We start from the raw sequence: 27,029 nt of genomic DNA on the forward strand, positions 1-27,029 counted from the left end.
ACACACATCACACTTCAAAAACAAACAAACACTTGAAATATATGAAAAAAATGATTTATTAGTCCTGAATATCAGAGTACTACAAATGCCAATGACAAAACCCAGCACTGCTCAGATATGAACAGTAGCAGATGCACTTCATTAGGAAGCTCAATGTCTGGCTGGCAAATGGGGTGAAAAGTGCAGACCAGAGATCGCAAAACCTTAAGCAACAGTTACTTACCAACAAAATTATCTTTTGACAACACGGGGAAGGTTTGAGAGAAAATTGAAACATGCACTTTAAGGTCCTTCAAGCCCAAACTGCATCAACTCACTTCCTACTCAAAAGCATTTTTTTATTTTTTTGAAAATCAGCAATACTAAAAAGCATTTTAGAATAGAAGCACTCGTGGTTATCTCCGTGGTTGGTGGCTGCGGCCTTTGAATGGGTTATCCTGAAAAACAAATGTGATTTATTTTAAAACATTTTCCAAGTAAAACTGAAAAGTTATGAAAATCAAGTATAGTTGATTAAACAAATTCTATACAGATCATTTTACATTAACTGTAGGCGTATACTGTGCTTTTTAATAAGTAATGTAATAATTGAAGAGATCAGGAATTCAGATCAGTTTCACTTTCCAGACAACTACGTTTCTCACTTTTCACCTATGGAAAAAAATATATAGTTTGCACCCTGACACTTCAGAAAGGTGATCTGTCATTTCATATGCTCACTTGTTACCTCATCATCATCATCACTGTCATCAAATGCAACTCCTTTAGACGACTGGCTCTGAGAGCTGCTCTTAGTGAAGGACGAGGACGCTGGTCTGTCGTGAGCATGAGAAGGATCCAGATAAAAAATTCAACAAGTTAGTTTTCAAAATAAGAGGCTGGGGAAGGGAAAGGAAAGAAAATATACCCGGTTGCAACAGTTTTGTCTCCTTTAAAAGACTGCACAGCCACACTGGAGTGACACAAACATACCTTGGAGGGGCTCGGGTAGCTTTCATTACAGGGATATCTTCATCGGAGTCAACAATGGTCAACTAAAGATGGATAAATGTGAGAACCAAGGTTGGAGGATGGTACAGATCACATACATCAAAAATACAGACATGCTCAGCTGCCATCTAACCTACCTCTTCTTCTTTATAAGATTTGGTGGCTCCAGTCCGAGAAGATCTTTGGGATGGAGCTTGAAATGCTGAAGAATGAGGTGTAAAGAGGGGAGAAGGTGAAAGGAAAAGAAGAAATTAAAGGTTGAAGAGCAGAAAATGTGGCAATTAACAGATTTATACAATTATAATAATAAAAGATTCCTGTGATATAATGTGTCTGCCATATTAGTAAGTCAACAGAAAATCTACTTTACACACATGATCTCCTGCTCTCTTACCTTGCATAATGCTTCTGCTTTGGGTTGCTGCTGAGGATTTCTGGGCTCGGCCCCGGCTGGCTGGCTTTGGTTCGGAGGCAGTTGCACCTGGAAGAAGAGATGAGCGACAGTGGAACAAGGATTTATGGAGGAACAGCTGTACCCCCTCACTGTATGCTTTGTTTTGCTGGACTACCACAACATCCAAGTTCTCTTTGCTGTAATGTCACAACTTACATTCTGCCACATTCGTAACAGGAGCAAGAAATCAATGTTTGGCATTAACAATAATGAAAAAAAATTAAAAAACAGACCCAAACCTGCTAGAAATCACAGTGTGTTCCGTTTTTTATCATTACTGAACCATTGCTTCATTAAACGTAACTTAATCCAATAGAATTCACAGTGTGCCATTCTAGTGCTGTATGCCAATTAAAAGAGCACTGCCTCATTTGTTTTTTGTCAGTATGAAAATTGAAAATGTGTAAAATCTGCCAAAATGCAGCTTTTAACTGGTGTAAAAATAATTATCCTAAACTAATCTATCCTTAAAAACTGTACCTCACCCCCCCTTCATAATCCAATACAGTCAAAGTCAAAATTGTCTTTTCTGGAGGGTTTTTATTGTAAAGCACCTGCAGTGACAAACTATAGCTGCCGTGTCAGGTTATTAATTAGGGCTGAGTTTTGCTTGAGAGTTGACGTTGTCACTGGTTTTAAACACTCATCAGCCCAAAAGTCAAACAGAGCAAGTATGTAAACATAGTCTGAAAATGTTTGACTGCCCTCTGCTGGAAGTGTGGCAAAACAGCATCAATGCTGTACGTCAACATTGTTCACATTATTAAATTACACATTCTTTAATTAAATATCTGTCAGAGATTATCAAGTGACCTCTCGGTTCACCTGTTATCATATAGATTTAGTCCATTTAATCAATCTCAATTATTCTCGGCTGCCTACCAACCGATTTACATTTTTAATAACTGATATCTATTATTTTCTTGAAAATAATAATAACACTGAGTATAGGTATTTGTAACTGTACATATTTCTGCTTGACCATTACACAATAGTCTAGTGGGCTGTCACTCTGTCAAGCTTTTCTAATCAGTTGGAACACATATCAAATGGACTATACCCAGCCAGCTACACAGTCAAAAGTCTGTGTGATATCCAATGGAGCGCATGGTTCAATAAAGTATGTCACTGTTTGGCATATTTACAGCGAGATGACATGTCTATCATGTGACTGACTTGAAACTGGAAGAATACAAACATACATCAGTGAAGAAGAAACATCATTTACACTAAGACGTCCATGAAAAGGTCAAACTGACAATGCCAGGAAACTTGACTGATTAAGGTGTGAACAAAACACTCCTTTTGGCATCATGTACAACTTCTACATGCTCCACCCAGGCTTCATCCCACACCTTAAGTGGGTGTGAATACATGTGACATTTACAATGTCCTGTTGTGTGCCACATGTATGTAAGGGCAACTCAGGACAATGTCCAGATAATAAGGTCAGGTCATTGTTCACATAAAACGAAACCACCTCATTTGGTGGAACCTGCCACTTATGTGCTCACGGGTGTGTTTGCTCTTGGACTATGCCAACATACTTGAATAAACGTTTGGAGAATCTAGTTCCTCTATTTACCTCCATGTATCCTTCTGCGCTTCTGCGCTCACCTCATAGTCGTGACAGACAGTAATGACAACTCACCTCTCCCCCTGCCCCGGCCACCCCGTCCCCTAGCTCCTCGCCCTCGGCCTCGCGTGGGGGCAGCAAATGGGACCGAGTCCTCGTCAGAGTCCATAGTAACATCTGCAAATTCGCTGGATATGTCCGGGTCATTACTGTTTTCCAATCTGTGAGTTTTGGCTCTGTTGATAGCCTGAGGAGGAAAAACAGAAAAGTAAACAGTTACAGACAGCAACAGAGGCTAAATTTCTGGCATGTGTGCATTCTGCCCACAAACCTCTTTGATTTCATTCTCCTCCTCTGTCGTGTTCTTTTTGGAGTCTCTGAATCGTTGGATCTGATAATCCAAAATATGCACTCTTACAAATGACATACACACATGAGCACTTTGTAACTTTGTATAGTAAAGTTCTGCATTTTAAAGTTTTTATAATTATTACAAAACGTTTTTTCCATTTTACCCACTTTTTCCATTTGCCTCACCCCCTACCTCTGTGTCGATATCTTCTTTTGTAGTTACTCCTCTGGCCTGGAGGTGGCGTTGTGTCTTCTCCAGCTGATATTTGATCAGTTCCTGGATTGCATCCTTTTCATCTTTGTCTACAAACTCCTGGATGGCCTTCCCCATGCCCTGCTCGGTCAGCAGAGACAGCTGGACCGTCTGTGAAGGGATGGAGACACACTTGTCAAGAGTGGTAGTGGTAATATATTGGTATTATTGATTTCATGGTAATTATGCTAATAATCACTGTGACCAACTATGATCACTGAGATCATCTTCTATCTGCACATCCCTAGTAGGGATTTTGACATATTTTGATCTTAATTAAATGAGACAAAACACACAACAGACCCTGAAACAGACTGAATATATTGTGATAATGTCATTACTGTAAATTGTTTTGGTCACAATAACCAAATCATAAATAAGGAAAATGTGATATTGTCACAGTCCTACTCTGCAGATGCACAGTAGTTGAAAATAAGTGTTATGACAACTTGTCAGCGTACTAATTAAAATCCATGTGTGTACAGTACCTGCTCGGCTGCCTCAAAGTATTGTTTCACCAGGTCCTCAACTCTCAGTCCCTCCACTGCTGTGTTTTTTACCAGCTTGCTGTAATCAACATTGAACTCATCTAAAAAACATAAAGTTTGCAGCATGTCAAAATGACGATAGTGTACACAGATATATGGTGAATACTGCAGGTCCATAGCTGTGCGTTTGGTCTGTGTCAGACCTTTGATATTCTCCTTTTGTTCACGGTGTCTGAGAAAGTGAATGATGTCTTTTGGGTTGGCCACGCGGTCCACAAACTTCTGACTGAAGCGAGATGTGTTGAACGTCTCAAAACCTCCACTGTAGTCGACCTGGGGAAGGCAATAAAGTTGAAGAATTTAGACAAAGTGTGAATATGAAGGTGTGTGCACATGCTGCGAGTGTGTTCATCTTACCCTCAGGCGAATGAGAGGTTTCTCTGGCGTGAGTGGACAACCAAGTCTTTCTCTCTCAGCTTCTTCTATCATCTCTGTGACCTAGAGAAGAGCAGAAATAAAGTGAGATGTCCAACAATAAGACTTGGACTGACTGGCACTTAATGTTAGATGAAAACTTACCTTTGCATAGCACAAATCCTCCACCTTCTTTGTGACCTGGGGCGTATCAGGTGTGAAGAGGTCTTCGTAGTCAGCCAGCACCACATCCTGGATGAAGAACTGACGCACCGTCTTTAAGGGGAGCTTTTGCAGATTCATCTTCCGTCCCTTAACCTTCAGCAGCCCTATGTGTCTGGATACACACACAGTGATTTACTGTAGCTAATTGATCACTTAAAAACACGCTCAGAATATGGAGGTGGTCTTTCACCAAATGTGTGTGTGTGTTTATTTGTACTTCTTGGCAGCCTCTCCAGGGGACAGGGAGGTTGCTACAGAGCTGCCGGGCTGTGTCACATAGAAGAGCTGCTGTTCATTTCTCGTTGGTCCTATCAAGCATTCGTGCTCGTGACCCCACACCACCAGGTCTAGAAAGTCATCCAGGAACTGCTCGGGAATGTAGTTTGTGGGTCCATGCTTACTCCTAGACATAACACACACATTGGCAAGATAAAACGAAAACCTAATGGAGAACACAATTCCAGAGATAATGTATCAAAGATTGACTTATATGGACTGAAAACACATCAATCTAGGAACAAACACCCTGCATTCTTAATAAGGAATACTAAGGAAGACTATAGATTACACTTGTTTCTTAAATTTCGAGACTGCATCTTACAGCTCTTCCCTCCTCATGGATTTCCAACATACACATACATCCACACACCTGTTCTGGTGGATGGTGAAGAGGTTAAACCACTCATCCTGGTCTTCTTTGGGGCGAAGCATGGTCACCTGATTGTTGACAAACATCCTGTACAAGCGCTCATCTGGAATAGAACCTGCACACGAACAACGTTTGTTGGTTTTCAATCAACTCTTTTAATTAAACCTAGACATATACAGACAAAAATTATACAAATCACATACTCACCAAGACCATACAAGGCCAGCTTGGTGTTGCCTTTCTGCATGAGGATGGGACTAATCTCAATCCTCTCCACTGACTGGGAGTGACCGAAGTGATTTATGAGACCAGAAGCCCCGAGCAGATCCAGTGCACACAAGCCTTCAGCCTTGGAGAGAGACAGACACCATTATGCACAAACAAACAAATACAAAAGCTACAAGACACATAGAAAAACACATGCTTGCATTTTTTGTGTGATATGATTATTTCTCCAATACCGGAAACAACTCACCCCAGTTGGGTCATCATGGTTACCATGGATGCTGAACACAGGAATAGAGACGTTCAGGTTTTCATCCTGATAGTTTACCCAGGGGAACCTTCAACACAACAACATATACAGTTTATATGACAACAATAATAAAACATTCATTCAGCAGCACTGGTAGGAAGGAATGACAGAGACAGAGGGACTGACTGGGTTGTGTTGAAGTTGACAGTCTGGTCACTGAGGATGTTGAAGTGTATCGGTGAGTCTCCCATGCAGTATCGTCTGATCATAGAGATGCAGCTGTGGAGGCATCGCCGCGACGGCTTGTTCTCATGGAACAAATCTCCCCCCAGCAGGATAAAATCTACCTGCAAGCAAATAAATACACACATCAGAGGGCATTTAAGACAAATGATCCTCAGTGTTGTACATTCACACATCTGTCAACTTGTATGTACCTGATGTGTCTTGGCATATTTAAGGATCTCGTCCAGTGTGTTGTACGAGTCATTGCCACGGATTGCATCCTTCTCGAGGTAGCCGAGATGAACGTCTGTAGCGATAAGGATCTTGAAGGTATCCTCATCATCCCTAAAACGATAGAATCAGTAAAGTGAAACACAGCTCGTTTACTTTAATATGAGCCCCGATGTACCTGTATTAGGCGGCATTGCACATTGCCTGCATATAAACATCATTCTATATTAACTAAGAAAATAAATATTCAGACATTGTTTTTGAAAAGACTTACAAGGTGTTCTCTGACGACATGATGGCGTGGGGGTAATGGCAGATGTGTTTACACCAGGACAGGTGGTCAGAAAATGCTTCTCCTGCAGAAAAGACACCCAGCCATGAATATCTTATATTTTTAACAAGTACTTTAAAGATACATTTCAGAGATGCTGCAACTATAATCACAGGGACACATGCAAATACTATTCAAATGTAATTTGGCATCATGTACAGTATATTGTCGCAGAGGCATTACTGTAATTTTACTCTTGATTTCCAATAAAAAAACTATTTTTAACACCAGAGTCAGTGAAACCTCCATTTACGATATGTTTCTTAGCGATAAGTTAGATTGTGTGACAGCAAGCTAACCAATACTCCGTTAGTAACGTAGTAGCTAAGCTAACAGATAACACACTGAGAAGATGGTGAGTTAGCTTTCACTTATGCCTGAAGCCCATGAGTTCACGATACTAACACGAAGTAAACACGTGTTTACAACATGTGTTCACACGCTGGCTCGGTCCCACCTCCAGATAACACACGTTTATAACTTTTAATATTGTTTGTTATTAGCTGTAACGTGTTAAATAGCTTAGCTCGACACGCACCTCCTCAGAAGTCACAACTCACTCGCCATACAATCCCGGCGGCATGTCTCACAACCCCCGTCCCGCCTTCTCAGCAAAGGCTCATGGTTATTGTAGTGTCATTCAGAAGCATCCCCGCTCTAGAGTGTCAACTCTCCGTGGCAGGAAAAACTACACTTCCGGTTAGCAAGCTGGGTGCGCTTGTTTTGTTCACTAAGAGGCACCGGGGTGAGCTGTGTGGCAAAAAAAACCTGTAACAGTCTCCGTGCGCAGTGCCTGTCGGGGCGGACTGAGATATAAATGAATCGCACCCCTCCAGAGAAGCCCTGGGTTGTGTTGCTTTGCCTTAGTGATGTTTTCTTTCCTCAGTTCGTATTAGCAGCGGTTGAAACTGTCGAGCTAACAAGCGTCATTCAAAACTAATGCAGTTTTACGCCAAACTAGCGTTAGCATACTTAGCATAGTTTACTCCCTTGGCTCAGCACGAGCGAGGCAGACTGGAGTGGCTGCATTTCAATGGAGACCCTGTCACAAACAGCTGGCGATGATGCTACGCAGGTAGTTTTTCTTCATTTCGCCTTATTTCACTTTCAAATGAGCAATAACAGGTGTTTTTTTTTTTTTAATGCTGTTTATATCAGCCAGAGTTAGCCAGGCTCCATGGAAAGCGACCGTGCAGCGGTTGCTACAGCTCAGACCAGCTGATGTTGCTGCAGACCTGAAAGGGAACTGAAGTGTGTCACATCCATGTTTTGAATTTGACTCGAGCATGACAAACAAATCGTGGTGTCACTTTATATTCAGTGAGGGAATCTATTTAAGGTTTTTGCAGATGTTTACTTCACTTCCTGTGCTTTATTTACAGCATCTCTGTTACTGATCTGATGCCATGTCAGATTTACTGGAGATCTATAATATTCGTTTTATGTTTTTCTCTGCAGGATCTCCGTCCACCCCCAGCCCAAAGTGGAGTCGTCTCGGACACCCTGTCCCTGTCCTCTTATAAAGATTATCCTGCTCACCGTCCCTTCATCAACACACTGCTGCACTTCACACCCAGACATGCACACGCACGTCAGTCGTGTCACCCATCGTCACCCAGCAAAGCATTCCCAGAGACCAACAGTGCAGGTGGGTTTCATTTGTGCATGTCGGACATATTCCCTTTACAATGTTTCCAGTCAGGTACCGTGGTGTGTTACGGAGCTCCATGGTTACATGTGCAACCTGATGCCGGACGACTTCGATGTCTCAGCTTCCCTTTACATCTATTCATTCTTTCACATTATCCTTTCCTCCCCTACCCACTTCACCTTCTCTCCAAACCTTTCAGTCATATCATAGTCATATCATGTTACACATACAATGTCTGTAACCGTTCCCTGAATGTATTTGCTCTCCATCAGTATGTCCCACATTCTCATATCTAATTTCTCACACATGTCACATGTGTGTGTGCATATGCAGCGATCTTATCTGCTTTGAGGAATCTTCAGGAGAAGATCAGGAGGTTAGAGTTGGATAAAGAACACGCAGAACGTGGTGTGCAAACTGTAGTACAAGAGGCATCACACGTTCGTCCTCAGAGCGAGAACGTCACACGGAGACTCTCCAGTAATCAGACAGAGACGCAGAGAGAGACAACTGACTCGTCCAACTGTAACCAAGGTCAGTATGTGATTATGATGTCATGATAAAAACAAAATAACGAGTGACCTCTTCCATTATTTATCTATTCATTTCCCTGCATCTTTTGATTTTTTTCTCCTCATCTCTCCTTCCCTGCATCTCATGGCGTCCCTTCATTCTTCTGGCAGTGTTGATCACCCACCTTGCTGCTGCAGAGTCTCGCTGTGTGAAACTGGAGCGGCAGCTGGATCACATGAGGAGGATGTTGCGCAATGCCAAGGCAGACAGGACCAATCTGGTCAAACAGCAGGTTAGCCTAGCAGTTCTTAGTGTCATTAGCTGAGCTAAAGAGTAAACATCTTTGAGTGAATAGCTGTCATGTGGTAGTGAGTGAATGTGTAGGTTTTTATTTTTGTTCCCCATGCTGTCAGGTTTCCATGGATACAGCCAAGTTAGCTGATCGCCAGCCTGGCAAAGTGTTTGAGGGAGCTCATGTGGAGAAGCTGGAGCGGCTGGAGCAGGATTATCTCAGGCTCACGCGCACGCAGAACAATGCTGAGGTACAAAGTCAACTGATTTCAACTTCTGAGCTCTAAACACTGTTTATTATTATCAAACAGCATAATAAAATATTCATAGCTTTGACAGTGACACAGAAAATTGTACTGAAGACTGAATGACACTAATTCCTCAAGCTTAAGCTCAAAATCTCTGTGAGAATGAGACAGTAACTTGTGGCCAAAAAACCTTATCCATGAATCTAGGGCACTGGTCCCCAATCTGTGGCTTGGGACTCCCTCCTGGGGCCTTAGATAAACCTGAGGGTTCAGAAGTTGATTAAAGGAATAAGCAAACTAAGTGTGAAATGTTTTATCTACAGAAAGTGATTTAAATTTTCTTACTTCACTTTTTCTCATCACTCTTACCTCTTAAATGGTAAAACTAATTTAAGAAGAAAAGATCATATTTACTTAAAATCACACATTATCAGTATGCCCCAAACATATTTTTAAATCAGGAAAAAAGCCAACAGTCAGCGCCTGTAATAAGCACAAGTAAAAATTATTTCTTGTATTACTTATACAATAATAATGGTTGTGTGTGTGTGTGTGTGTGAATTTGTCAGATGAAGATAAATGAACTAGAGATGAAACTAAAGGAGGAGGAGCACCAGAGAAAGCTCATTCAGGAAAAGGCCATCCAGGTAGTGAGACATAACTTGTTCTTTGTGTTTAAATTCTATATATCACACTCACTATTGGCAGGTTCTAATGTTCCATGTAACTGAAAGGAATATTAGTCCTGTTTTAAATTATTAATTTATATTTATATCAATGCTCAATGTAAACGTGGAAATTCTAAAGTTTATGCATTGTTTACCGTATGTGGTGTTTTTATTTCCCTTCCTGTTTCCACAGCTACAGACAGGTTTGGAGGCCAACAGGATCCTGCTGCAGTCAGTGTCCCCTCACCTGTCCACCAGACAGTCCAAAGAGAGGAAGTCCGATTCACAGGTAAACACCTTCACAGAAGTGATTTAAGGTTTTCTGTTTTTACTGGACTGTGAATGCACCTTATTTCATTTATAGCTCTTTCTCATAAGCATCTTCCTGTGAATCTTAATCTTGGTAATGCTGAAACGTTTCTTCCCAGAAACCTTTGCCACAGCAGTCGTCGAACACACAGCCACACTATAGACTGAGCCTCAGAGATGTTCCGTTTGTTGCTGGAATGGTAGTATGGGCATACGTATATATATTTTTGAGCATTGGAACAAAATAGTTTTTAGATTTCAATACTGAAATCCATTTTTCTCTCTTTCTCTCATCGAATCTTTCCCCTCTCTTACTTGACTTTCAGGCCGTGGGCGGCAGCCACTCAGTCAGAGCAAACGTCCAGTCAGTTTTGTCTCTTCTAAAGCGACACCAGCCGCACCTCTGCAACAGCCGTGTACTCTGTAACAACGCAAACAGCTACGGGACTGCAAGCCGCAGATATTCATACAGTTCATCTTCCTCATCCTCTGCGAGCGGGGAGGAGCTGTCAGAGCTGCTGCAAGCATTACAGGAGGAGCTGCGACTCATGAGCTTGTGAGTGGAGTTCCACCGGAGGGAACTGCTTATGAAAAGTGATATGTAGTAATCTTTGTGTGTGTATGTGTGTGTTGCAGGGAGCATGACGAGTTAATGAGGCAGGTAGAAAACAGTGTGTCTGACCAGGAAAGACGAGAACTTCAGAGGGAGCAGGAGAGGCTGCTGCTGAAAATGGAGAGGAAGGGAGAGCAGATCGGGAAACTCTACAAACACAAAGCACAGGTCAGTACGCGGACAAAAAGTTCACTACACACAATTCAATTCTAAGTTTGTGTCTTTTTACTCCTCTCTGTTACCTTTTCTCGCCTCCCCTCTAGATAAAGAAGTTAAGAAAGGAAGCCAAGTCTAACAATAAGAATGAGGGGAAAGTGACTACCACAGTGTCCACAAGAGGTCGCTCTGCCGGAGCAGTCAAACCTAGACCAGGAGAGAGAAGCAAGAAGAATCTGAGGCTGCTGAGGGACATGAAAGCTCTGCAGACGTCATTACGGACCTGACAACCACCAGGACAGAAACATAGTGAAGAAGTTTAATCTTTTCGGTGCTGTTTATCTTCCTGTGATCAGTATTTCACCATCAACGCAAGCACAGATTGAAAACCACTGCATGGACATGACACGCACACTCGTGTGTCTATTCATGAACATTTGACTCAGAAAACATAAAGTTTTAATATATCCCGAAAAATGGTTACATTTATAAAAAAGACTATCTTAAACCTAAACATAAGTCAAGATTTATGTCTGATTGGTCATTTTATTAGGGCTTTAAATTATATAAAGTTCATTATTTACAAATACCAGTAAATAAACTGCATTTTGTGGAGGGGGGGGCAAGAAAGTTCATAGCCAGTTCACAGTTAAGCTCTCAGTATAACTGACTATTCATTCAGGGCTGGAAACAAAATTTTAATTTCCAAGTTTAGTTTTTCATGTATCTTCTGGGCATAGAAACACATTTTCCCTGAACTTATGACTCTCAGAACTTATTAAAAATTAATAACATTCCGTGGCGCTAACACATTCCTACAGGTTCTCTAATTTCATACGTGTTTGTAGTGTTAAGAAACTGCAGTGATGACAGAGAGTGGTATTTCTGCAATTTGATTGGTTTAGTGACGAGCTGAACGACCTTAAAATGACTTATTCCCCTTATGTGATATGTTGCAGACGCTATATGAGAGTGTATATGCACACGTTGTGTGATAAAACTGAATTTGTAATTATTTCTACAAATATATTTGGGAGTATTTTGTTATTTTTTGACGATCAGGAGCAGCCTGTTTGGAGTGAAAATTTCTCAGCGAAATAAAGTATTTATGTTTGCACATAACTACAGTGTACTGTGATTTTTTTTTGGTGGCTTATTTGTTTCAGTGACAAAGATTTAACATTTCCAACAAACTTTGGACAATATTTGTTTTCATATTTTAAAGATATTCAAGTTATGCACTTTGTATTTGTACCCTGCAGTGTTGTATTTGAACTGTTTCTGTTTAACTCGTCTTATCTACCTCTGATGCTGCATCATGGCATCAGCAGATATCAGACTTCAATAACAGCCTTAAAACAGAACTAATCTTGTGCCTGTGTAAGGCTCGAGTATCAACTGTGCCATTAAGTAAGAAATGGCTCAATACTCTCAAACAAACATGTAACTCACAAAGGAACAAAATCAGAAGAAACTGTAAAGTTATACTGTTTTTTAAAAGTTTATAAGTTTTTTTTCCTGTTGCTATTGTTTATTATCTTGCAACATGACATTTGATTAATTATTACTGATGTGAAATACAATTGTTCATCCCAGAATGAATTACCTGATTAACTTTGTAATGATAATAATAATAAAACAAAACCCTCACCATCATGTTAGAGATGAAGCTGGAGTCCAGGTAACCTATTGAACATATCCATGAAGATGAAATCAACATGCGGTCAGGAGCAGAAGCCTGCAAGCTTTCAGGCAAACTGCTCGTGTGTCATTTCAATATGCAGTCTAAAATTAGAAGCATTTGAAATCAGTTTTAAGTGAAAAATAAATCAATGAATACTTCTGCTTGAACATACAGTTCTGCTTTGTTCTCTTGTTCCTTCTCAGCAGCAAAGCCAGACGAAGTCCTGAGGCAGTTTGGAGAATATTTCTTTGAGTTTTGCAAACGCTCAGGCTCTGATCACATGCTGCAGACTTTGGGAGGAAATTTGTTTGAATTCACTGAGACTTTGGATTCACTTCATAGCTACATCGCCTTCTCCTAAAAGGTGCCTGCCCCCTACTCATCCTGTCTTCTGTAGGCCTACATCCTTTTCTTCTGGTTTGATGTCTGCTGTGCCACGAAGAGAAAATATTGATTCACTGTTTGATTCATGCAGGAGATGAATGCAGCATCGTTTTGGGTGGAGAGGAACCCTGACGGCACCATGCTCCTCCACTATTATTAACACTGCAGAGGACTATGCCGCATTGTTCCTGGTAAACAAAAACACCATTTTAATCTTGTCCTTTTGCCGCCAAGTGAAAACACTCTATGCTACAGGGATCATTGGAACTGTTGCTGAAGATTTCTTCAACTGTGAGATAACAATGGAAGTTGTCAACCAGCTGGAGGAGCTGGAAAGAACTTGGAAGAAGAAGCACGAAGTTTTCCTGGTTACTCAGCGGCCAGCAGCTGTAGCTGTTCAGTCCAATGTGGCCGGCAGGAAAACTGAGCCTGTTACAGGGAATCGCTTTCACTCAGAGACGAAACGCTATCATCTGGATTAAATGAGTTAAAATAACGTTCTGTATTTCAAGCTCTGCATGTCAAAAAGAAGAACACGTCATTTTCTAAACATTGAAAAGAGGCTTTAATACTGATCATTGTAAAACTCCTCCCACTATGTGTCCTTAGCCCCTTTATGAGAAGATAACATGGATTCTCTGCATTGTCAAAGTTTCCCTTCAGTGTACATGTGACACTTTGGATCACATTGGAAGAACAGTATCTGTATTTTGATTATACATGTTTGTATTTTCTATCAAATTCATTTATTCTGTAAGTTACTGACTCCCAATAACTTGTAAAAAGTATTTAGCAAACAAACAAACCAATAAACAAACCCTCCCTAGCAGAGAAAACAATATTTATGTTGCAGGTAATAGTTTACAATGACTACTTTTAATATAGGCCAAACATTGGTTTATTTACAGGGAGCCTTCTGTTTGGGAAAGCAAATACTATTTGGACAAAAAAAATAATTAAATACACTCTTTATGAACACTGACAAGAAACAGCTCACGTGTGAAAACGCGCACGTGGCCCCTTGACAACCCATTTCAGTTTTCAACACGAAAAGAAACAAGGATGAATAAACCATGAGTCTGATGTTGCTCACGAGGCCTGAGTCACCACAATGGTCTGTAAAAGGGCTGTCACCTGCAGGTGTGTGTCTCACTCCAAAACGACACCCCCGCGTTGGGAAGAGGAGGGGGGGGGACACCCGATCCTCGCTGCAGAGGGCCCCATGTCTCATCATCGTTGGCCCAGCGTCCATCGCCATGGCCTGATGAAAACAACCCCTGTAACCAGAGTCTTCTGTTTGTGTGGCCAGGTGTGATAAAATCGGTCGGCCGGCTCGCTCATTAAGAGCCCAATCTACACTGACCTAGATGGAGAGGGTTAGTTCATGTCTGCACTTTGTCCCATGGGCCACAAAGTACTTGGGTGGACATTCAAGAATCGGTCTCCATTATGGAGGCCAGCTCAGAGATTTTAGGCTCCTCCTGGTGTTTGGTCAGAACCGGACGGTTGGTGTAGATGTCGTCCACGGGTAGAAGGAAGGTGACAGTTTTTACCTTGGCCCTAAAAAAGTCAAAGAAATCACAAGTGTTATGTGGCTACAAAGATGCAGCTGAAGCTTCAGTTTTTATATGTTTAAAATTAAATACTTTTTTACTCAATAATTTTACTCTAAAGCTGTAGTTCTGGGATTTAGAGTCCCTCTCTGTACCTGTTTTTGTGGACATATTCCTGCAGGGAGTGTCGGTTGGTAACTTTTCCCACTTCTCTCACTGGGTTCCCAAAGACGCCGTTCCCGTGCTGGATTTCTTCTTGTAGCCTTCTCCATCCATTCTCCCCCCGCCGCACCCTGTCAGTCCTCCCCTCTCTCAGTGTCACCCCAGACAGGTTGGAGCTTATGGAGTACCGCCGGACGGTCATGACAGTGTTCTCTGTGACATGACAAGAATGTGATGCAATTTGGAGAGAACGGCAGTATATGGAGATATGGAGATTTCCTTTAAATGCCAAATTAAAATTTTAAGAACTTTCATCTACCCTGAAATCACTTCTCATATTGTGTTTCTTGTTTCTGCTTCTGCATTATGGGATCCAGCGTTGGAGTTCAAAGGACTAAAATTATATTTTGGCTCTAAGAGGCTTAGATCTTTACTATATTTGAATCCCAATCTTGAAACACCCAATTTAATGAAGGTCGAATTATGGGGTACAACTTGTTAAGAATTGCCATTTTCTAAGCTTGTTTAAAGTAGTTTATACATTGTGCATCAACATGTAACAATTTAAAAAATATAAATATAAATTCAGTGAGGATTGGTTTTGCTCAAAGCTACAGAGCAAACAGTAAGAATGCCTTAAATGTGCAACTAACTGAATCAGGAATTGTGCATGGATGTTGGACAAATAACTGCCCCCCGAGTAAATAATGGCCCCCTGTATGGCCCCTGATTTAGAAAAATCCCGGATCAGCCACTTGTTGGAATGTTGCTTGAAAATGCTCTCTCTCCTTTCACCAGTTCACACATTGTTTAACAGATCATTTTCTCAGTGCTCTATAGATGCCTCCTCATGTTTTATATAAACAGTAAAACAACACATTTAATAAGCACACCTTTTCTTTCCTCTTACCCTTGTATTGTCCCTCCAGGACCGGTGCAGACACATTTCGTCTCAGGTTCATATAGGGGTTCTCAAGTGCCGAAGACCCCCGGCTGTCCTCCCCTGACTTGGCCCCAAACGTCCTCGGACCGTAGTCCCCCCTCAGCTCTTGGTTCTCCGCCTCCAGCTTCTTGATATCATCGCGCATCTCCATGATGACCTGCGCCAGGCTGCGGGTGCTCTCCATGGTGCTGCTGCTGCGCTGCCAGAACCACGGCTTCCCAAACACCGGCAGCGTGTCACTCAGGAGAAGCTCAGCGTGCTGCTGTGGATTTAACATGCTGCTCCCCAAAGGCTTTTTGTGGTCCTTTCCCTGTCTGTGTGTCTCTCTCTCTCTCAATCTCAGTCCAGATCTTGTTCTGGGGCAGATTATGTCGCCTTTCACCACTTATACAGCTGAAAGGGCTCCGGTGATCAGCCAGCACCATACAAAGGATGTTTTATTCATCAGCCCCGGAGTCCAGTTTCAGGAAAACTAAGCAGGGGTCGGAAATGAAATGTGCACTGCACCAGAGCTTGGATGGCAGGAGACCCAGTCGACCTGCAGGAACACTGATAAAGCAAAAACGTTTTTACAGCTTATTGATAATATAACATGTGTAGCAACTTCAAATTCAAGCTTAAGAGCAGATGAGACTGATCAGATTTGTTTGGCACCCCACTCCTCCTCTTGTAACGTCCATGTCTGCGTTGGGATTACAATATCCTCCCTCTAAAATATTAATCAAGTCTGTCAGCGAAGATAAATCTTAGGAAAACAAAGAAAAAGTAATTTCTTATGTTCTCAGTGACGCAGACGGACATTTGAATAGGACAGAGCATTTAAAATGAAGGTCAAGTCGATTCATTGCACAATATTGACTGAATTAATGTAAAAGTAGAAGCGAGAATGTTAATGCTCCCATAAACTTGTTTATTTTACCTCCCAGGTGTGACTTTAAAATAAAACAAGTTTGTCTTTTGATTTTCTTCACCTCTGTCCAGCACCTAGAGCTTATCACGTTTGGATGTGTGTGCTTCTGAATACTCTCTGAAGTTCTTTATGTACATTTTAAACTTTAAAGCTCACTCACAGTGAAGTTTATTCAGTCCACCAAGAAAACGGAGACAGACGTGCTGGCAAACCCACTAAGTGTGTGGTCTTCTGTCTCATTAACATCCATGTTGTTTGATAAAGGCAGAGGTCAGAGGTTAACCCAACGATGACAAGCTGTAAAACACATGAAAACAAAACAGGTGTTTGACAAATAAAAGAAGGAATCACTGCAGCAGACATTAAACACAGGAGAAAATTACAGACAATTACACTCGATGAGGCTTCATACAGCTGAGATTTTACAGTCAGGTGCCGGAATAGCCCGGATTACAACCCGTGATGAAAAGAGCAGACAGTCTTTGAGCAGCTGGCCTGACTCCCACATGAGGTGAGGTATAACACTGCCCACATACTTCTAAATACATGACGAAATATCTTCAGGGAAGAGCCATTATCTGTGAGTTAAATATGACACATTGTACCTGTAGCGTAACCAGGGTTTTGTCATCTGCAACATGGACTGAACGGTGCTCGGAGCAACCTGACCCCGTTGGGAGTCAAGGCCACTGTGAGAGAGAGAGAGAGAGAGACAGGCACACACAAGCCCGTCTGCACAGGAGAGAAACCCAATCAGCCCGCTCTTTCTGGTTCATGAAATAGGCTACAAAGATGGATGGGAGGTGAGAGAGATGAGACTCGGGAGGAGAGATACACCAATTGGCTGGGAGGAGAGGAAGTTTGGAAGAAGAGGTGCTGCAGGAGGTCAGTGAAACTCAATCTGCCGCGCGCCTCAGGTGTGCGACCACAGAGGGAGACTGAGGAGAACAGGTGGAAATGTGTCAGCTGCAGAGATAAAAACATTGAAGTGAGAGAGAGAGGGACGACCACATGATGTCTTTTACCACCAGCTGTATGTTCAGGGCCACTTAACCTCTTTATATGAGCAGGGCCATGTACCCCAGGCTTAGCATCAATAAGTAAACAACCACTCTGCTGCTCTCTCACTGCATGGTCAGTAATTATAGACAGCTACTGGAAAGAAACTGACACCAGATCCCACCTCAGTGTGCACGACCACATTTTCACATCATTTCACTTTCGACCCCTTCAGTACCTTTTGCTTTATTCTGCCAACTAACTGACTAATTACTGACAGACTAACTGACAGATTGACTAACTAACTAACTAACTAACTAGCAGGTGAAAATATATCCTCCTTGGTAGAGGTAAATAACTAACACAGATAAAAACATGAACACTTAGGTAACAAACAAACAAACAAACAAACAAACACAGATGAAAACGTAACTACAGGCTAGTAGATGGTCTCTGTATATTTTAAATATTGTATATGAGGTAATGTTAAACATAGCTAGTTTGCTAAGAAAGCATTTTAACTAAAATAAAGTATATTAAAATTTCATATTAAATCTCACTTACAACAAAGTCCAGCCGAGAAAAAAAAACATAACATCGAGAAAAACAGTTAATCAAGGGAATGAAAGAAAAAAAAAGAAAAGAGGATTCAAAAACTCTTCCCTGTCAAATAAAATGAAATAAATATTCTCTCATCAAATTCCTATTTCCAAATTCTACTCCAGCTGCCAACACCACAAGTGGAATAGTTTGCTTGGGGCCTCAGTTATGGGTGTAGTGAAATATGGATCCGGCAATGAAGATGCAAAGCACAAAGGAAAACAGAGCTCCGGGGTAAACACAACAGAGTCTGTCTGAAGAGAAAGGAGAGCAAACAACAGACAGACACACAGCAGTGCTGGTGAGAGCCTCTGGGCTCCATCAGATCCATACAAAACTGCTCAGATTGTGTTTCATTTGGATACGGACTTTGTGCAGTGACCCCCTCTGAGTTTAGAAAAGAAATCAATGATGTAAAACAGAGGATTGTTGCTTTTTGAGTTAAAAATGTGCTCTCATATGTACAGGTCATTTAATATGCAGAGAAAAATATTTTAACCATCCACAAATTTACTTGAACAACATTGTTCGAACTTACAATAGAAGTGTAGCAGCAGGGGTCTTGATGGTGGAGGGAGGTAAGATGTCAGATTGACCCAAAGCCAGAGGTCTTTCTTCTGTTCAATATCAACCCCCACCTCTTTTATCTGTTTGCTCTGATGCACCACAGCTTTTTCCTCTTTAGCACTGACCCTTTTCAAATTACGCACCGCTGCTTGTATTAAAGATACTATATTGACATTTAGGTGGCACGATGGTATAGTGGTTGCAGTGGTAACCTCACAGTTCAATTCCTGGTTAGATTTAGCAAGTTCTACGTTTGTCCCTGTGTCCAGCCTGTGAAGCGCCGGCGATGTGTCCAGGGTGCACCCCACCTCTCGCCCCAACGTCAGCAGGGAGTGGTTCCAGCTTACAGCCCCCCTGCCCCCCTGCCACTTAGAAGATAAAGGGGAATAGATACTGGATAATGGATGGATAGTGACATTTAACATTACCCTATGTGCATGTGAAGAAAATGTGATGGCAGGCAATAAAGATCACATAACTGTGGATATGAGAGTACGGTTTCACACATGGCGTATATACTATTAATCTACTGTTGTCTCACTGTTAAAGTCTGATTTACTGTTAGAATGTAGTTGGTGTTGGGAGATGATGGATTTATAGACCCATTGTCCATCATCCACTGCAACACAGACCGAGGCAGGGAGTGATATCCGTCTCTGTTTCAGGCTGGGTTTTCTCATTACACGTTTCTGGTTTACACATTTCTATCTACTGTGCAGGTGAGGGAGCTCATCATTATCCATTATTAGCTGCTGTCAATGGACAGGATATGAGCGGCTGCTGTGCACAGCTGCAGCCAAGGCACGGTTTCATTTCAGGGAAGCTATCTCACCCCTGTTCAGCATGATTGGAAACCTGGGCTAATGCCATTAACGTGCACAATAGTGGAGAGAAGAGTGATCTGAGGCTAAGGTGCACGTCCTGTGAAAGTACAGAAGACATATGAATGTACAGTGAAATGCCGAAGGAAAGCATAATCAGGATTTTTGGACATTAACAAAATTTTATTTAAATGTTATACATAAAACTTTAGTTTTTGTTCTTTTTTTTATTTCAGCTAAACAAATATTTATACATTGTATATATTTATAAAAAGAAACATTTCAAACGTTTTAAATATTAATATTTCTTATTTACAATTCAAAACAGTACAGGAAATGATAACAGTAACAATGCAGTTTCGATCATAAAAATGTTACAAAACATAATTTTTTGTTGTTGTTTCCATTTGAAAATTGGCAACGTGATACTTCCAGAATGGTAGCAAGGATACAAAGTAGCAATGTGGAGCTGCTCTACATTCAAACAGGAGCTGGGGGTGCGTTCAATTCCTCATATTCATGGTTACTTAAGACCTGCATTCAAACCTTCTTCTTTTTCACATTAATAATCTTGCAAGAGTTTGAAATACAACGCTATTCCACAGAGAAGAAAATGTAAAAACTGTCATCAAAATGTACCGGAGAGCTAAATATTACACGTACAGCTGAACGCACCCCGAGCTCAGTAAGGTCACTGTTCTCTAAAGGGACAGGGTTGTGGAGAGAAGGCGCATGTTGTCGTGTGTGTGTGTTTGTATGCGTGGGTCTGTGGGTGTGTCTGTCAGTGTGTGAGGTGATGAATCAGTCGGCGGGGCGGGGGGAGAATCCGTACAACACGTGGGTCGAGTCTCTAAAACCAAAACAAACGGTAGCTAACAGTCCAGCAGCCTGGCCTCTACGGTAGATAGTCAACGTTCAACGACAGGACTACAGACTACCACAACCACAGTCTACACACCTCTTTCCTTTCTTTCCTCGATGCTCGCCATTTGTCGCAGTTTCCACTGGGCCGCTGCGAGAAACAACTTCGGTCGGGAACAAGCAAATGAGCCACTTTGATGCTTAAAACTGGCGCTCCAGAGCGGGTTCATGGCAAAAACAATACTGCCCTCCCTGGCACAAAGAATTCCTTGTGAGTCTAGTGGCCGTTCAGTAGACGCTGTGCCGTTCCGTTCCTGGTTGTCTTGTGTGCGGAATCTAGACAAGAGCAGAGAGAATAAAAGGCTTGAATTGGTACAGGTTCATTTAAAAAAAAAGGAGCCAAGTATCAAGACGAGCAGTTTGGCTCTTGGACAGATTTGAATAGGCTGCGATGTGGGAGGAAAGCGGCAAGTAGCAAAGGGACAAGATGTCTATCATGAGGCAACTTGATGATATGACATACCAGCCTTAGACAGATTGGACAGAGAGCTGTGAGAGTGAGAGGTGGCGCTGGAATCAAGAACGCTTTTCTGAAGCTGAAATGAGAGGAAGAAAAAAAACCAGTAGGAAAATGAGGCGAGAAAACCAACCGATGGAACTGATGAAAGCTGATGAAGACGCCAAATGTTTCATGAAGAAATGCAATAGAGAAGATGTTGCTTATTATGGCGTGGAACTGAACTGGCAAAAAGAAAGAAAGAAGCAAAGCGCAGTCTGGACACTCATTGGTGTTTGCAAAGTGAGACCTGTTCGTTCATGATGACGGACAGCTCAGACAGCATGTCCCGGTAGTGAGCCCTCATCTCCTCCTGGTACTCCAGCTGGTCCTCCTTGATCAGACGCTCGTTCACATCCAACGCCTGACCACAGGCCTCCGCAAACTGCCTGCAGGGAGCACATTCACTTATTGTAATGTAGTCTTAAGTCTTAAGAGTTTCTTGATCAAACATAGAGATGATTTATAGTCAGATCTGGGGGTCTTTTTCAAGAGATATGCTGGCTCTTGGGAAATACAGATGTGTTGAACTACATTTCTCATGTGCACCTGTAAAGAGTAATGTACATATTATCATAGCTCTAGTTGCCCTTATAAAACTGTATGGGATTCCCTTGTGTTTCACATTTGCCCGGGTAGAGTTCAACAAAAAGCCTGCACAGTTTGTACTGATCTAAGAAGTACAGAGTATAAAACTAGTTATTGCACTGTGGTTTCATGCCTCTGCCATTCAGTGAAGTTTCAGTCTCCATACATTTTATTTCAGACCAGTGAAATCAAATCAGTTCGTCTTTGAGTCCAAGTGACAACTGACCAAATTTGAAGAAATTCCTAAAAGGCAGATTTGAGAGATCATATTCAAGAGCCGGTTTTGTGAGGCCGTGACCTTCTACCTTTGACCACCAAAATCGAATGACTTCATCCATGTATGTTTTATTATATTTGAATATTTGTACAACATTTGAAGAATTTCCCTTAATGCGTTCTTGAGATATCATGTTCACCAGAATAGGGCAGACAACCCCAAAACACTGGCCATCCCTTTCACTGAGGCAAAATAACATAATAACCTTCAAGTGTAAAATATCCATGCCAGATGAAGCCAAGAACTAAATCCCGACCCACTGGATTGAGCAGTAAACTCCTACCTGAAAATCTCCTTCAGCAGCTTGACCTGGTTGTCCGGGTATTTCTTGGCATTCTTCTCCTCTAAAAACGCCCTGGCGTACGCCATCGGCCCCGCGTTGACCTGGAGAGGTGGAAGATCAGGTGAGACGAAACAACACCACTGAATTTCAGCATGCACGTCTGTTTCTCTGAAGACTCCCCACCTTGACGCTGACGCTGCCCTGCAGTTTCAGCTGCAGCCGGATCATGTCCACCTCCTCCATGTTGCACAGCTGGTTGAGCTCAGAGACTTTACGCGACATCTCGTCTATGGCGACTTCTATAGGGTTCATCTCTGTGCTCTGCTGCTCCACCACCTGGATACGCTTCTTTAGGTAGGGGAAGCTGGAGCTCGCTGGGGAGAGGAAAATAAAAAGACACACGCACAGTATGCTCTAGCGGGGTTTTGTTTTGTTTTCAAGACTAAACAAAGATGGGAAAATAGTATTTATATAGAGCTTTTCTAGTCTTATCAGCCCTTTAAAAGCACTTTACAGGACAAGTCGCATTCACCAACTACCACACATACAGCACTCTCTCTGCAGCACTTTTATTCTATCACCCACCAATCATACAAAGGATCAAACCACCGACATTCTGGTTAGTGGACGACCCTCTCTACTTCTTTAGCCACAGCGGACCTACTCACTGGTCAGTATGGTGCGTCTCTTGCACTGCTCCTCCACGTCTCCATGCTTCTTCCCTGACAGAGTGAACGGCGTCTCAAACACGAAGCGGTTGATGTTGTGATGCCTCTCGAAATCCGTCCTTTTGTCCTGCTGCTCCTTCTCATCGAAGAAGGGCACCACGTACGTCACCTGTACGTAGGCAAACTTGGGGTCCAAGTCTTTGGGATTGACCTGTTTTTAAAGGATGTCGGGAATATATTGTGAAGTTGCATGTCCACAAACCAGGGAAATCATTCAGTTTTAACAAGTACATAAAACCTTTTATAAAAAGGCCAAATTTGGGCATTGACCTTGTTGGAGTCCTGGATCATCTTGACGTTGTCGGCTCCAAACTTGTCGGAGTAGAGTTTGAGTAATCTCTGGGAGATTTCCGACAGCCCCGTCAGCTTCGGCTCTTTGTAGATGAACTCTTTGCTCTCCTCCTCCTCGAAGAAACCCTAGAATACACGTACACACACACACACACACTAATCAGTAAAGGTGGTTACATGTACAGTATAAGAGGGTGCATGTGTTTGTGTTTGTGCAGATTCAATGTTTGTCTCAACAAACTGTGCAGTCTTTTTACTTTATGTTGCCCTCTAGTGGTTGCTTGAGGCACAGACAATAACACATTTTGTCATTGAGTTAGGGTCAGTGTTTAGTTCGGGATGGGAGAGTTCTGAGGTCAATTTCAAATGTCAAAGAATGAATGAGGTTTATTGAGCAGCGTCTTCCTGTCCGCTGCGGCTGTTTGACACCAGCTCTTCTTAAAGTTTAGGGAGGGAACAACTTTCATCGCTCGACATTACGGAAAAGTAAAACGGACCACAGCAAGCTGGACACAAGCCCTTCAAGGGGTCAGAGCAGCAGGTGTTAATAGTGGCGGAGGGAGAAGAGAGGTAAAAGTGGTTAGCACCGAGGCAAGAGGAAAATCAAAGACAGAGAAAACTTACCGCAATCTTGATATAGAATATAGTAAAATAGGAAAAAAACAGAACAGACAGAGAAATTAAGAATAATGACTCACTCACTCCTTATCTTCCCATGTCCTTGTCTCACTGACAAGACGTGTCTTTCTCCTTCTATATTTCATATTCTCATTATCAGCTTCATTTCAAAGTTGTCAAATCCGTGCATAGATATATTATCTCCTCATTAACAAAAGGGGGGAATGATGTAAAAGATCCAGAGTCTTAAAAACCAAGCATCAAACCCTGCAGTGCTTCTTCATAAATAAATCCAGGGACTAAAAGATTAACCAGAACACAATTTACCTGTTGTGTATATATATAGTTTCAGATTTATTTTCCAGATTTCTGCTCAGTGGAAATGGGGTGAAAGGCGATGGATCTGTTGCATGTTTTGTTTTTTATGACAAAAAGCATATTTTACTGATACTTGCTGTTATTCTACAATATAATGTATATTTCAAAAGTATCCCTGAGCTCAGAGGTAGAGCCCGATCGATCGGTCGGACTCTACTCAGGGTCCATGAAACTGTGTGTATTCTGCAGCAAGCATTCCTCACCTGTCCGTAGAATGCTACACGGTAGTAGCGTCCGAAGAGCCGCTTTTCTGAGTTCACCACCTCAGTCACCTTCAGGTAGGAGCGATGGATGTCATAGTACAGCTCTGACAGCCTCTGTGGACAAACACACACACACACACACACGTAATGTTAAACACAGCTCGGTTTGCACATGCGCACGCACACACACACACACACACACACATACACACACACACAGTTACCTTAAAATCCCGTCTCTTCTCGAAGACAGCGATGACGGGTTTGTTGATGTCAGCGATGAGCTCGTATCTCTCAGATTTCCACAGGTAGTCCACACACAGCTCCAGCTGCTCCACCAGCGTGTCCTTCACAGAACAGCGACGTCAGAGAGCACATTAGAAAAGCACACAATCCAAATAACTGTCACGTGTTAACGGCATAACACCAACCTTCGACAGTGGTTATAATAAAACGTTACATTAGAGATAAGACCTGCCCTAGTGAGCACTAACCTCAGTGTAGGGCGTGTCTTGTGTGCCAGTGTCTTCCTTCATGGCGCCCTCCTCCTTGACATTAGGGCTGATGCACATAAACGCTGCCCAGCCCATAGAGAACGATGCTGGGGTGTCAAAAAGTCAAAGGGAAATGAGAGCAAGTTAATGTGTAGCTGTGCACTTCCCATGAAGTGTCACACATTATTGCTGGTGCTTGTTGTAAACACACCAAAAAATTTTTTTTACAGTCAAGTGTTTCACTTTTGCAAAAGATTCAAACCAAATGATAAAACATCAAATGTGACTGTGCTTTATATCAAACAGCAGTGACACTGAACAGCTCATCCAGTGAGAAACAGTGAGGGTCAAACAGTGGCAGCATAATGTGCAAACCTGACACAAACAAACATCTCTAAGGTGAGAAAGGTGGTCCTCAAAACATTCACCGTAAAGTACAATATACAGTGGAAATAAAAGAGGTTAAGATTTGACAGCAGGAAATCCCTTTAATCCAAACCATATCAACTCAGTGTAGACACCCACTCTCTCTAACCCCGTCGCTTGTCTCTCCATCAGTATGGTCTGTGCTCCTAAGCCCTCCACCCCACAGCCCCCAGGCGCACACACTCACTGTCTGGATCTCGGGAGGTAGTTAGTAAGGAGCTACAGTTAAAGACAGGGCTTTCTTCAGGGGACACACTGGACATCGTGGACTTGTCAGCTCTCCAGTAGCCTGTTTGGTAGGAGGAGGAGGAGGAGGAGGAGGTTTACAAAGTTTTACGTCCACTTGCTTTTTGCCTTTTTTACTAAAGGACAAGGCTCAAGAATCAGCCGAGCTGCTGGCACGCTACGGCCTGTACTCGCACACTACTGGTTCAAGTGAAGCGCATGCAAAAAGACAAATCAGACACGTGCAGCCAAAGACGGAGACATGCTGGAGCCTGCGTGAGGACACGTGCGCACCTGAGAACAAACAGATTTACAAACAGACAAACGTGCAGCACAGCAAAATGAATGGATGTGCGATATCTCCGACTGGGGGTGGTGTTTGGAGGCAAAGAAGGATCTATACAACCAGTTGGATTCCTGGAAATCATTATTAATCTCCACAATATAAAAACACACTCAAGTCACCAGTGTGCTCACTGTCAGGCAAACACATCAACCACCATGTGATATGAAGGTCTGATGCCTTGTTAGCAGAGAGAATGAGGTTTGCTGATGGACCAAAGATGACGTTAGTCTGACTTTCTGGTTAGAGAATACGAAGTCTAAAAAGATGCACACGCAGTTTCAGAGACCTGCATATAGGCAGGTTTTTGTGCATACACACATACACAAACCATGCTGCAAAAAGCTCAAGAGAGTCAAAGCAGCAGAATGTGTGCTCTCACCTCTCCTCTTCAGCGATTCAGCGATCAGGGCTGAGATGTGGATGTAGCACATGGCAGCCTGAGGGAAAGACCAACACAAAACCATGAGCCTTTATGAACGCCTCAACCTTTCAAGCTGTTCGTCAAGTTTCTGAAGTGAGGGCGGCCTAAAGAGACGAGAGAGAACATCAACAACCTCGGAGAGATCGCCGTTGCGCACGTGGACCTTGGCCATGCTCTCCAGCCAGGTGCGTCGGAGCTCAGGCGTGCTGGCGTAGGAGTTGGCCAAACTGTACTGAAGATCCACCAGCATCTCTGGATCCTTCTCGTGCTCCTTCATTTGAGCCGTGGCCATCAGGACCGTCCTGATCCGCTTGGTCAGGTCCTTCACTTCAGCAGGGAATGATGTGTTCTGCAGAAAGTAGAAATTGAATATCTCCGTACAATAAACTATTAATCACAATGACTGATGAGAAAGCTGTCATAAAAACCTTGAGTGGAGCATCTCCATTGGCAAAGTTATTGATGATAGCCAGCGACTGCTGAAACCTCGAACCTCCAATCCCAGCATCTGCTATCAACTGACTCACAGCCTTGATCACCTGAAGTGAAAAGAGGAGTTTAAAGTGAGGACAATAAATTCTCGAATCACAAACACCCGAA

General features: G+C 42.4%; 4 protein-coding genes across 17 annotated transcripts in view; 1 reads left to right on the forward strand and 3 right to left on the reverse strand.

The window, feature by feature from the left end:
- Positions 1-38: 38 nt before the first annotated feature.
- On the reverse strand, positions 39-7,332 carry mre11a (MRE11 homolog A, double strand break repair nuclease). The gene is made up of 20 exons (XM_035154487.2): positions 7,201-7,332; positions 6,606-6,687; positions 6,313-6,445; positions 6,062-6,222; positions 5,876-5,963; positions 5,608-5,749; positions 5,401-5,515; positions 4,969-5,154; positions 4,692-4,863; positions 4,530-4,610; positions 4,316-4,445; positions 4,113-4,213; positions 3,565-3,735; positions 3,352-3,411; positions 3,096-3,267; positions 1,385-1,471; positions 1,128-1,192; positions 973-1,034; positions 728-815; positions 39-437 (listed from the first exon to the last, which is right to left on the reverse strand). Exons 2-20 carry the CDS (start codon positions 6,623-6,625, stop codon positions 396-398), a joined length of 2,076 nt encoding a protein of 691 aa, XP_035010378.2. The 5' UTR covers positions 6,626-6,687; positions 7,201-7,332; the 3' UTR covers positions 39-395.
- A 146-nt stretch (positions 7,333-7,478) lies between these two features.
- On the forward strand, positions 7,479-12,233 carry cep57 (centrosomal protein 57). 4 transcript variants are annotated; one of them, XM_035153483.1, is made up of 11 exons: positions 7,479-7,737; positions 8,118-8,310; positions 8,647-8,847; positions 8,997-9,118; positions 9,240-9,368; positions 9,935-10,012; positions 10,227-10,322; positions 10,462-10,545; positions 10,669-10,898; positions 10,979-11,123; positions 11,219-12,233. In XM_035153483.1, the coding sequence occupies exons 1-11, from the start codon at positions 7,696-7,698 to the stop codon at positions 11,396-11,398; spliced, it is 1,500 nt and encodes a 499-aa protein (XP_035009374.1). In that variant the 5' UTR covers positions 7,479-7,695; the 3' UTR covers positions 11,399-12,233. The 4 variants fall into 4 exon arrangements, with proteins under 4 accessions (XP_035009374.1, XP_035009376.1, XP_035009375.1 ...); XM_035153485.1 differs by having other exon boundaries at positions 10,462-10,542; XM_035153484.1 differs by having other exon boundaries at positions 8,121-8,310.
- A 552-nt stretch (positions 12,234-12,785) lies between these two features.
- Positions 12,786-16,273, reverse strand: LOC118106343. The gene is made up of 3 exons (XM_035154790.1): positions 15,805-16,273; positions 14,888-15,107; positions 12,786-14,739 (listed from the first exon to the last, which is right to left on the reverse strand). The coding sequence occupies exons 1-3, from the start codon at positions 16,112-16,114 to the stop codon at positions 14,610-14,612; spliced, it is 660 nt and encodes a 219-aa protein (XP_035010681.1). The 5' UTR covers positions 16,115-16,273; the 3' UTR covers positions 12,786-14,609.
- A 3,679-nt stretch (positions 16,274-19,952) lies between these two features.
- dock10 (dedicator of cytokinesis 10) overlaps positions 19,953-27,029 on the reverse strand; it is a 42,306-nt gene continuing 35,229 nt past the window's right edge. For 6 of the 11 annotated variants that reach the window (XM_035154177.2, XM_035154176.2, XM_035154186.2 and 3 more), the window contains 15 exons: positions 26,858-26,968; positions 26,563-26,778; positions 26,388-26,445; positions 25,625-25,726; positions 25,012-25,118; positions 24,742-24,864; positions 24,518-24,631; positions 23,943-23,948; positions 23,298-23,444; positions 22,968-23,178; positions 22,483-22,673; positions 22,300-22,400; positions 21,402-21,540; positions 21,119-21,191; positions 19,953-20,931 (listed from right to left, as the gene is read on the reverse strand). In XM_035154177.2, coding sequence (XP_035010068.1) covers positions 20,873-20,931; positions 21,119-21,191; positions 21,402-21,540; positions 22,300-22,400; positions 22,483-22,673; positions 22,968-23,178; positions 23,298-23,444; positions 23,943-23,948; positions 24,518-24,631; positions 24,742-24,864; positions 25,012-25,118; positions 25,625-25,726; positions 26,388-26,445; positions 26,563-26,778; positions 26,858-26,968 — 1,758 coding nt within the window. In that variant the 3' untranslated portion in view covers positions 19,953-20,872. The remainder of the gene's footprint in view (positions 20,932-21,118; positions 21,192-21,401; positions 21,541-22,299; positions 22,401-22,482; positions 22,674-22,967; positions 23,179-23,297; positions 23,445-23,942; positions 23,949-24,517; positions 24,632-24,741; positions 24,865-25,011; positions 25,119-25,624; positions 25,727-26,387; positions 26,446-26,562; positions 26,779-26,857; positions 26,969-27,029) is intronic. The other 5 variants (XM_035154180.2, XM_047339534.1, XM_035154184.2 and 2 more) reach the window with 4 other exon arrangements.

This window comes from Hippoglossus stenolepis, chromosome 4 (assembly GCF_022539355.2).
Source record: "Hippoglossus stenolepis isolate QCI-W04-F060 chromosome 4, HSTE1.2, whole genome shotgun sequence".
NCBI classification, from domain to species: Eukaryota; Metazoa; Chordata; class Actinopteri; order Pleuronectiformes; family Pleuronectidae; genus Hippoglossus; species Hippoglossus stenolepis.

Coding starts and splice junctions, on each gene's coding strand:
- mre11a (XM_035154487.2), bottom strand. CDS start 6,625: ATGTCGTCAGAGAACACCTT. Junction 6,446..6,605: donor ATGTCGTCAGAGAACACCTT/GTAAGTCTTTTC, acceptor CTATCGTTTTAG/GGATGATGAGGATACCTTCA. Junction 5,155..5,400: donor TTCACCATCCACCAGAACAG/GTGTGTGGATGT, acceptor TGTTATGTCTAG/GAGTAAGCATGGACCCACAA.
- cep57 (XM_035153483.1), top strand. CDS start 7,696: ATGGAGACCCTGTCACAAACAGCTGGCGATGATGCTACGCAG. Junction 8,848..8,996: donor CTCGTCCAACTGTAACCAAG/GTCAGTATGTGA, acceptor TTCTTCTGGCAG/TGTTGATCACCCACCTTGCT. Junction 10,323..10,461: donor AGAGGAAGTCCGATTCACAG/GTAAACACCTTC, acceptor GTTTCTTCCCAG/AAACCTTTGCCACAGCAGTC.
- LOC118106343 (XM_035154790.1), bottom strand. CDS start 16,114: ATGTTAAATCCACAGCAGCACGCTGAGCTTCTCCTGAGTGACACGCTG. Junction 15,108..15,804: donor CCTGGAGGGACAATACAAGG/GTAAGAGGAAAG, acceptor GTCATGTCACAG/AGAACACTGTCATGACCGTC. Junction 14,740..14,887: donor GAATATGTCCACAAAAACAG/GTACAGAGAGGG, acceptor TGACTTTTTTAG/GGCCAAGGTAAAAACTGTCA.